The sequence below is a fragment of the Phragmites australis genome, chromosome 14 (assembly GCF_958298935.1).
Source record: "Phragmites australis chromosome 14, lpPhrAust1.1, whole genome shotgun sequence".
Classification (NCBI taxonomy): Eukaryota; Viridiplantae; Streptophyta; class Magnoliopsida; order Poales; family Poaceae; genus Phragmites; species Phragmites australis.
In genome coordinates this window covers 16,594,301-16,605,081 of record NC_084934.1, presented here as the reverse complement: position 1 = coordinate 16,605,081, position 10,781 = coordinate 16,594,301, and the positions used below count along the sequence as shown (strand labels likewise).

Genomic DNA, 10,781 nt, shown 5'->3' with positions numbered 1-10,781 from the left:
ACAATTGCATCCTATGCAGGCGCAATATGGAAGACAGTTTTCCCCTCTTTTTTGAATGCCCCTTCTGTGTCAGATGCTGCGACATCCTTGGGACAAACTGGGACTATACTCTTTAATTCTTCCAAATGATACAGAAGGCAAAAGCTAATTTTCAGTTTCTATTCTTTATGGAAATCTTCATACTTGCAGCGTGGCACATTTGGAAGCAAAGAAATGGCTATATCTTCCAACAGGCAAGACCAACCTTTCAAAAATGGAAGCAACACCTTTTCGCTGAAGTTGACCTTCAGCTTCACAGAATGAAGGGTCCTCACTTTTTAGATTTTTCTTCTTGGTTTAACTCTCTTGTGGAGCACTCTTCCAACTCTCTTGCCCCCCCTCTGGCTTTCTTTTAGCTTTCAGTTAGCTTGTTTAGCTCGTTTTCTGCTCTTCTTAATTTTTTGTTCTCTTTTCGTCTATAATAAAAATCTTTACAGTAGGGTCTTCTCCTACTGTATTCACTAAAAAAACTTTGTGAATTCTCCCATTGTGTCACTGACAAGGTGGTATGGGCCCACAAGTCAGTGAGACAATGTATAGTATATAAATGATAACGAAAATTTGCAGTGACATATATACCAGAACAGTCTCTGGGATTCTGAATAGCTGGAAATAGTAACTTGGCAGAGACTTCCACGTTTCACCACACACAACACGGCACAAACCACAGACGCATAATCTGGTCACTTGAAACAGCAAATTAAACCATTATAGACTCCTTACACAATATCAATTTCATGTTTACGTAAAAGGAATGGCAAACAGAGCAGCATTCATTCGATGTTATTCTCCAGGTCTTATTCAGATCATACGCAAGGCCTTCTTCAGTAGAGCAAAGCCTTGTTCACGAGGTGTAGCTGGTGGAGGGACTAGCAGTAGAACATGAACCTTTTCAGTTCATTCTTGATCTCTGCAAGTGCCCTCGGAGCAGCAGCAGCAGCAGCAGATGTACTGCCGGAGTCGACACTCGCCGCCCCCTCAGAGCCTTGGCTGACGTAGAAGCGGGCACGGAATGCGAGCTTGTGGGCGTAGTATGCAGGAGGAGCTGCCATTTCAATCCACAGCACACCATCACGTTAGGATGGCTCACAAAGCTGGCATGAAGTAGTTCACTCTGTTCTTCCAAGCACTATAAGCAAAATAGTCGCAACTTTTTGATGTAATTGCATCATATGAAATGCAGAATTCTCTTATGATATTATTCTTCTCCATTTATGCATCAATTCAGACTAAGGATATTGATCAGAGATTTCTCCAGTTTTATGAAATATATAAAAAAAAAATCATACCGAAGCCTGAATGTTCTATGCACTAGATACCAAAAAATCCATACCGAAGCCTGAATGTTCTATGCACTCGATACCGTGGTTAAGTGAATACAATCAGCCACATTCGTTGAACTAAAAAATTTCAATGATTAGAGAGAAGAATGACATACCAATCGACACCGAGCGAGTGTAGCTTGAATAACTGACAAGAGAATAACAGACCAAATCGTCAGAAAACTGAGCAGTGCAAACAATATGATGGCAGGGAAGAGCGCGCTTACATGTAGCACATGTTATATGTGAGAGACTGCAGGTTATCTGCAGTGAACTTGTTGTCATCTCGCAGCACATGGTAATGCGTAGGACGGCTTCTTCCCTGCGTTTGCACAAGTAGCCAATCTTCAGGATACAGTTGGCAACAAAGGCAGTTTAAATCATCTGAGTGTACCAGACACATTGCCTTTATCCCAGCATGGCTGCAAAGGAAGAAATCAAACTCTGTTGGGTGGCAGATCTTCTTATCAACCACTGTACCTGCAATTTTTCAGAAAGATGTGAATAAAATCTTCATCGTAACATGATACACCATCGCATAAGTTTGCAGTTCTAACCGGGTAGAACATTTCTACTCCCATCCATGAAGCGGCGATCAATGGGGAACAGCCTTGTGTGGTGCCTCTTCTGTACTACTATGAAGGTGATCTGTGGTTTCTCATTGTAAAGTGCTTTCCAAGCCTGAAGAAGGAAGGGTAAGTACCGGATGTTCTAATTAAGCAATAAATTGAGAATCGACGTTTTTCCTAAAATTGCTTTTTACCTTTTCTATCTCTGGAATTTCTTGTTCCAAAACTATTTTGAACTGGCCCTCGCTTACGACATCTCTAACGACGTAATGGAAGAAAAGAAACTGTCAATCGCCATGGCATGAAGATCAGAAGAGCACAATTGAGAACAACTGAAAGACAATAACCTGTAGAATATCAGCTGCTGGGGCTTCTGCTTGGACTCTTTTTGGAATGCAAGTAGGAGTTCCCTGCAAAAGTTTCGTAAATTAAGAAACCACTCAATGGGGCATCATGCATATTTCAGACAGGGCATTGATCTTCACGCCGACCTTGTGAGCGAACAACGCCATTATACTTGGCCACCTCAGGCCAGTCTATGGAGGCAACAACATAAATGGATCTCCACGCAGCAAGTGTTAGTATAATAAGATGAAACTAGAGAATGTGCTGTACATTTTCCAAGGAAACTAGAGAATGTGATGTACATTTTCCAGGGTGAACAAAATCTTACAGAAGCAATGGAAGGAGCCGTATCGTCTAGAGCAGAAGGGTGAGTGACATCGGCACCAAATATAATCGTTGGTTTGTTGGAAACGACCGGTAAACTTACGCCTGGATCAGCAAATACCGAGTTCCTTCCTCCAGCCTGTGGAGATGGTGAATAGATCAATATCATGTTGGTCAACATGCTTTAATTAAACAACACTTGAAGAGGCCTATTAGAGGTTAACCTTGGCATTGATCTTAAGAGCAACATTTGCGAAGTACGGAGCATTCATGTTTATGACATTTTTCCTTAGACAATACCAATCTCTGTCTCTCAGATCCTTTCGAAATTACCTGAGGTTAGGAGGAACATCAGGCATGACATATATGTGATAGTAAGTGAATAAACTGAATTTTCTGTCAGAAATAATACCATACAGGACGCCATTTTTGACCCCTCAGCCTGTTACGAAGATCAGCTTCAACTTGATCCGGATGAGCAGTGAATACTGGAAGCTTCAAATCAGCTATGTCCTGAACTCAAAGTGAAAATGGTAAGCTAGGAATGCTGCAAGAGTGTTTGAAACATAAAACAACGAAAAGAGATAATTAAAAAAATTATATATTACCACTCCAGAAATACGAGACATTTTTGTCAGCTCAAAGCAAAATTTCTGAACATCATGCAGCTGCAAATCGTGACAGAAGTTAACACATGCCCAGATGCTGATCCTGGCACCATTCACTACTTTCTGCAAATTATCAAAATAAAATGATTAAACAATGCAGACGAATCTAGAACAAATATACACATCACAATTTCGTTATTTCTACGAACAAAAACCTTTTGGTAAATACCCACCAAAAGAAGTATTACCATTTGAGTAAATATTTAGAGTAATAAGCTAGTGACAGAACGCATACTAGGTATAAACAGAGAATAAAATTCAAGTTACCAGTCAAGTTTCTTTGTTAGCCCATTATCAATTTATCACAGAAAGGTATATCAAAAGAAAGTTCCGAAAGAGTCATGTAATCTTTGGAAAGATAATTCCAATCTTTCATTGATATAGTACTTCAGTAAAGAACATACTAAAAAGTTGCTTGCACTATGGGACAAGGTTCTTCAAACTGCCTTTAACTGTAGCTGCAATATTAAGAGTGGTTCAGCTGCTCATAACATACCTTATTTCTCATGTTCCAACTCCCATCCTTTGGGCAGCACCTACTCTCAGATCCAGAACCATGGTACTTGAGCTATAACAACAAAAATTGCACAGGATATAGTCACAAAGATGCATTACAAATTATATAGATATAGATATATGTATGCATATATGTGCATAACACATGGAGGTAGGATTACAGTTGGAGCCGGCAGGACTCTAGCCTCAACTGAAGTAGGGTTGTAGTCAACCTCAATGCCAAATTCGTTTGCTCGTTTGGTGCTGTTGTACTGGTTGCGCTCAACAACCTAAGCAAAAGGGGAAAAAAAGTTTGATTAGAGAAAACTTGTAATGTGTTTGCCCACAGATTACATCTGACAAAACACAACATGTAGTAACATCATGAACCTGACGAATGGCGTCTTCGCCGTCAGATGGTCTTTGGCAGGTTGACAACATTAGAGTAGAAACTTGGGTGTCGTCCAGCTTCTTCTGGTAGCGCTGTCCGGGAACTATCTTGCAAACCTGAAATCCAAATGGAAATTCAGAAACAGGAGCAGAACATATGGAGGGGCAAAGACTATACAAGTATATGCCATCATGCTGAAATCCAAGTACACAATCAGCAACCTCCATAGGAAGATAGTTCGGCCTCTGATCACTGCCAACTTGTACACATGGGAGAAAATCATACTGCAGATTCAGCTGATATGCTTCTCTGAAGTATTTCATGACAGTCTTGTAAACCCCAGAGGACGATTCAAAACTGATAATCGAAGAGTTATAATGTTTCATTAAAATAAGCGCTGACAAAATAATGCGATCCCAGCATTTCTGACTAGAGAGACCAGGATCTTTTGTTCAACATCAAGGGAAAGGAGAGCAGTCCTACCTCGTAACACTAGGACGGTTCTCTGTTAAGCCGGTAATTCGGTACTTCCGCCGCGCATCTCCTCGGTGTGTGACTTCAATCCTCACGCCCTTGAGGGCCTTCTTGATCTGCAAATTCAGAAAACAGCAATATCCATCTCAGGCGTGACTTTGCCCAACGCACTTTGCATCCAGGAAGGGGACCAAAAAAATGCATATCTTGAAAAAATCCGTATTAGTAATACCAGTAAACTTGCTCCTCGGGTCTTCTTTGTTGAGAATCTTCTTGACAAAGTCAATCAGTGGCAGTGGTTGAATGAAAGCTGTTGAAGACATGTCTGCAATGGAAAATGTGCAGCACTCAAACATCTATAAACATACGAATTAATTCTGAGATGGAATTTACAAACAACGTGGAAGTGGAATAGCAAGTTTTTTCTTTTTCTTTTCGTCTAGAAATCACTACTAATTTCTCAACTTCCAGTTGAATCCACTTTATGTGAACCAGCCTATGAAATCAATTTGCACTGGTTGTACACTGTATCTATTTTTTCTCCAGTTTTGATCATTCAACACCTAAGCATCCTGGCTGCATTTTTTGAAGATACTGGATAACTCGACAAATGGAAATAATAAGAGTTCAGAAGTATAAGCGACATCTGATCTGCGATCACAGACAAGCCATCCTGCGTCAGTCTGATGCTCTGATAGAACCCCTTCCATCCAGCGATGCCTCGGCCCAAATCCATGGGTTCCTCTTGGTACGGCGAGAAGAAGGACCGACCAACGGCGACGTACCTACGCGTCGTCAAGAACAGGTACTTTTGTCATCACAAATCACGAGGGTGAGATGAAAAAGACCCAAGAAGCAAGTGCGTACTCCATATTGTTGCGTTCGTTGAGCACGATGTCGAGGGCCTGCAGCGCCTGCCCCGGGATGTCCGTGGACCGGCCCGCCATGAGCATCATCAGCTGCTGCAGGCTGACCGCCGTGGCGTGCTTGATCACCACCGTGTACTTCCTCTCCATCCTGCGGAATGGTCACGGTAGCATCATGTTAGGCTCACGATAGCATGGGATCGGATCGCCATAGGAGAAGTAGATTTCATACCTTCTGCTAGAGGAGTTCGTGCTGCCGAACAAGGTGATCTCGAACTCCTTGGTTTTGGAAGGAAGCTCGCCGGCGGTGAACAGCGACTTCCGGCCATCGTAAGCGGGGAGGCAGCCGCCAAGCTCGGTCTGCTGGTGCTCGGAAACCAGCTTCGACATGACTTGCCTGTAAACGCCCTTCAGCGTCGACTCCGGCGAGATGCTCACCTGCAAATAACCACCAGGGACACAAACATGGCAATGGCGGTCAGACCTCAGACGGATGCCATGGTTGCGTCGAGATGAATAATGAGGAGCGGAGGGGAGGCCTTACGTCGTAGTGGTGCAGGCCCTTGTCGACGAGGCCGACGAAGAAGTGGTTGGCCCTGACGACGCACGATGTCCCCGTGGCGCCGTACCCGGGGCGCGCCGGGAACATGGGCTCGTTGCGGTGGATGTCCATCATCTTGAACTTCTCCTGCAGCGCGGCGGCCTCAGCCGCGTAGCGCTCCGAGAGGAGCGGCCCAGCTTGGCGCAGATCGGCGGGCTGGTTCTGACCGTCGCGCCCGCGCCCGCGCCCGCGCCACCGCAAAAGTAGTGACCACCGCCGTAGTCGTTGCCTCCACGACCACGGCGTCCCTGGTAGCACTGTAGCAGCAGCCACGGCCTTCGTGGTACCTTCCGCCTCCTGGGCACCGCCCCCGCCACGACCTTCGTGGTACCCTCCGCCGCCTCGGGCACCGCCCCCGCCACGACCTTCGTGGTACCCTCCGCCGCCTCGGGCACCGCCCCCAGCACGGACTTCCTGGTAGCCAGCGCCGCCTCGGCCACCACCCCTGCCGCTGCCTCTGCCTCTACCGGAAACGAGGCCTATGCCGAGTGCCTACCTGTATGCCGAGTGTATTATATCGGGTACTCGGCAAATAGCTACCTACGCCGAGTTCCCAATGAAAACACTCGGCAAACAATTAGGCACTCGGTAAATTTACTAAAAAAACACTCAGCAAACAATAGCACTCGGCAAAAAGAGAAAAAACACTCGGCGAATTCGGGCACTCGGCAAACAACGCGCCACGTGTCCCTCCGTCGGCAGCTGACGGCGAGTCGCTCCTTTGCCGAGTGTCGTCTAATGGACACTCGGTAAACATGTATGTTTGCCGAGTGCTCCATATTTGGCACTCGGCAAACTATTTTTTTTCTTTATTTTCTTTTTGGTTTCCTTTTGTTCTCTTTTCTTTCTCGTAATAACAGCCGACCAAGGGCCGCCACATATCGATTCCGGTACTACTGCAGTATGGTTTAAGGATGATATTGTTATGAATTTGGAGTTAGAATTCAGTCGTGCTTCAAGATTGAGATGCAGCAGATGTGGACTCCTAGGAGCGGTCCTTGGAATCAGTTGTGCTCTAAACATGTGTCAAAGATGCTACCGTGTGATAAGCTGAGCTCACAAACAAAGGAGAATAACAATTCTTCTTGCTTGCCTTAAAAAAGGAATTTCTCTGCTATATACTATCATTCCAGCTGTCATCCAGACAAAGAAGGAATTTTCAATGCTTGCCAAGTGGAAGAAGCAAAAGCTATCACGTACGATGCTTAGAAACCGAAGCATCTCCGAAAAAGAATCGTGATTTCGAGAGGGAACGGATCAGGTTTGAAGCCAAAATGACGGTTGAATCATCGTTTGACCTTGAAACTTTTTCTACACTCAACATACAACATAGAATATTCTATGTTAAACTTTGGCATTTTTCTGGGTCCGTTTACTATTTTTAATTCATTAAGTGCATTTCCTGGCTTTTAATGGATATAAGTCAAATTTGATCTGCAAGTACATGAAATAATGAACAAAAATGGGTAGAAAAATCATATTCATGTTGTTGAGTCTATTTTTAGGCCTTACCCAAGAAATGAAAAGAAATTTGAAACATCTAGGCGGCAACACTCGACCACCAACATGTAGCTTATTGGTTTTCTAATTCTAAAAAAAACAAACGAAGTCTGAAAAACATGAGACTTGCCATAGCGTCATGATATGATATGATACGTAGAGGCTGTGATAAAAATTTGAGAAGGTTTCGCAAAAGTTATCACGTACGATGCTTAGAAACTGAAGCATCTCCGAGGAAAAATCATTGTTTCGAGAGGGAACGGATCAGGTTTGAAGCTGAAGTGACAGTTCAATCGTCGTTTGACCTTGAAACTTTTTCTACACTCAACATACAGCATAGCATATTCGATGTTAAAATCTGGTATTTTTTGGGGTCCATTTGCTATTTTTAATTCATTAAGTGCATTTGTAGCAAAAAAAAATGCATATCCGAGCGAGCATGATCTTGATGGGGAAGTGGTTATGAGGGCGGGAGGAGGCAAGAAACATGGCCGGTTCTGGATTGGCGACGGCACACTCGATACGGCCACCACTCCCTCTCTCTCTCAGCTTAGAGCTCAGAGCACGAGCTCAGGTCCGGGTATACGTCCTCACCCAGAGCCTACACGGATTGCGATGAACGAAATCCAGGTTAGTTCTATTTCATTCATCCTCCACGATCTTTACATGCTTTGCATTGGAACGATGATGAGATTGCGATGACATACTGTAGGCCCAGCTGGATGAAGAAAGGAGGCTCCGGCACGAATTAGAGAGATCGTTCGAGGAGAGGATGGCGGCAGAACGATCCCAGTGGTATGCGATGATGACGCCCCTTTATGCTGCAATGGGCCAAACTCCGCCACCGATGCCAACCCCTTCTCGTCCACTTGCTCCACAGGCTCCACACACTCCTGTGAGTTAGTTTATAACCTTGTAATCACCATTATTGCCATTCCTACAACCATAGAGTGTTGTGCTAACTATCTCCTCCTTTGTGCAGTATCCATCAGAGGGATCGAATACGCCTGGAGCTGGAGGTTCGCACATTGGTACTCCACCTCACTTTGGTTTTTTCTCCTCACTTTGAAAACTTACTTTTGTAACCCCATATCCATACTTAGCATTTCTGTTTACTTTCAAATGCATATTTCTTACTTAGTGTTTCTGCTCCTTGATTGATGCAGGTTAAGGTGGTAATCAAGTGTGGAGTCTGTTACGGCCTGCAACATTTTCTTTTTGTTTGGACTATATTTTGCTATCTTGTCGTGACAATTTGTGATGTTTGTGTCACTTGCGATGTTTATGCGACCGTTTATGTGATGTTTATGCGACGGTTTATGTGATGTTTATGCGACCGTTTATGTGATGTTTATATGAATGTGGTAATCTGTGAGATATATATAAATTATTTTGAATTGCAGCGACAGTTTTGAATCTGGTATGGATCAATTGGACGTCTGGTATAGAACAGTTTGCCGAGTGTAACACTCGGCAAACAAGGATATGCCGAGTGATACACTCGGCAAACGTGACACGTGTCGCAAGGCTGTTTAATCTGGCATTTTGGATGCCAGTTTGCCGAGTGTATACACTCGGCAAAGAGTGCTATCTCGGCGCTATTCTGTACTCACTTTGCCGAGTACCCTCCAATACACTCGGCAAACGTGATGTGATTTGCCGAGTGTATTCCACGAACACTCGGCAAAGTCGCGAGCGCCACGTGTCCTCGGGTTTGCCGAGTGTATACATTAGACACTCGGCAAAGAGGCCGTTAAGGCCCTGGCGCCGTTAGGTCACTTTTTTTGGTCGAGTGTCGTATTTGGCTCTCGGCAAATATGTTTGCCGAGTGCTTGACATAAAACACTCGGCAAACAGCTGTTTGCCGGCACTGTGTATGCCGACCGTGTTATGCCGAGTGTTACACTCGGCAAACACTTTGCTGAGTGTTTTTAGCGCTTTGCCGTGTGCCTTGGGCACACGGCAAAGTATCAAAATCCGGTAGTGCGCGGTCGTCGCCGTAGTACTGCCCGCCTCAACCACCACCATAGCCCTCCTGAGAGACGTTCGGGTTCGCCTGTCCCCGCCCGCCGCCGCCGCCACGGCCTCCTCCTCCACGGTGATGGCTCGCCATGGCAACTGCTCACTCCCCTGTGGAAGGCTGGAAGCACGAGCGCACGCACGCACGCGCTTGTTTGGTTACACCACGATCACACGAAAAGAAGAGAAGGGCAAGGGGAAGCGAATAACCAAAACATGCGCCACCAACTACTTATATATAAGGTGATATCGAAAAGCCATAAACAAATTTTCAAAGAAAATTGGAACATAAAGATGGAATATAAATAACCCAAAATTACTAGCTAATCTTTCGAAAATAAAGTTAGGGTCTAGAATGGTGATTGAAAAATAAAATAGCTAGCTTGAAGCATTTAAAAACATAACAAAACTTGTAACAAAAAACAAAACAATCACCTCAAATAACTAACTATTGTGTATCAAACATTTATCTCATTCCAGCAAACTCCTCACTCTTGTAATTGTTTCCTTGCCCGTTGTCCTCTCGTCATGGTCCCATTTTCGAGTAATAGAATGCACCAACAGAACATGTTGATTGTTGAAGTGTTCTAAACTATTGTTCACATCAATTGCAAGGACTTGCTAGGATGAAAACACCACTTTTATATTTTAGAAAAAGGTAATATTTTTGCATATTGTTCATCGAAATCATAGGTGACGGGTTTACTCCCTCCAACTATGGAGACCATGAAGTAGGCTAGATCTGCGATGTGCAACTAGGTAGGGGGTAGGGGAAGGCATGAGGGAGCCTAGGCTCTTAGGTTGCATCAGGCAATAGGCGGGATCAAGGTTAATTAAGGGTGGGTAAGGAGCAAGTTGCAGGTCAAGTAGTGTTGTTGGCCCTTGGCCGTTGATGTTGGAAAAAGGCCACGGCGAGGTGGGGACACAACACCACGGTGGCGGTTGAGAGGGCGTAATGAGTAGAAAAGAGGTGCAGGGGCAGTGGTAGTGTATTTAATCGAAAGCGCCAGTGTTTATATAGACATATCAAAAATAAAAGGTAAAAACATACTTTTAAATAGCACGAGCATCACTTGAGTGAAGAGTGAGCCAATGGTCCCTGTTGGGCTCAGGTTGATCCTGGGTTCGTCCTAGGCCAAGCCCGTCCTGGCTATGCAAGAGTAACCAA

At 44.5% G+C, this 10,781-nt stretch overlaps 1 protein-coding gene and 1 pseudogene across 2 annotated transcripts; one reads left to right on the top strand and one right to left on the bottom strand.

Annotated features, from left to right (window-relative positions):
• Positions 1 to 623: 623 nt before the first annotated feature.
• On the bottom strand, positions 624 to 6,221 carry LOC133890271 (protein argonaute 18-like; annotated as a pseudogene).
• A 1,808-nt stretch (positions 6,222 to 8,029) lies between these two features.
• LOC133891671 (uncharacterized) lies at positions 8,030 to 8,885 on the top strand. 2 transcript variants are annotated; one of them, XM_062332403.1, is made up of 4 exons: positions 8,030 to 8,224; positions 8,307 to 8,489; positions 8,577 to 8,643; positions 8,761 to 8,885. In XM_062332403.1, the coding sequence occupies exons 1-4, from the start codon at positions 8,057 to 8,059 to the stop codon at positions 8,763 to 8,765; spliced, it is 423 nt and encodes a 140-aa protein (XP_062188387.1). In that variant the 5' UTR covers positions 8,030 to 8,056; the 3' UTR covers positions 8,766 to 8,885. The 2 variants fall into 2 exon arrangements, with proteins under 2 accessions (XP_062188387.1, XP_062188388.1); XM_062332404.1 differs by having other exon boundaries at positions 8,577 to 8,625; positions 8,761 to 8,842.
• Positions 8,886 to 10,781: the final 1,896 nt, after the last annotated feature.

What these genes read in the sequence shown, in the direction of transcription:
- LOC133891671 (XM_062332403.1), top strand. Translation starts at nt 8,057, where the DNA reads ATGAGGGCGGGAGGAGGCAAGAAACATGGCCGGTTCTGGATTGGCGAC. An exon ending in TTGCGATGAACGAAATCCAG is followed by an intron (nt 8,225 to 8,306) that starts GTTAGTTCTATT and finishes GACATACTGTAG; the next exon opens with GCCCAGCTGGATGAAGAAAG. An exon ending in CACAGGCTCCACACACTCCT is followed by an intron (nt 8,490 to 8,576) that starts GTGAGTTAGTTT and finishes TCCTTTGTGCAG; the next exon opens with TATCCATCAGAGGGATCGAA.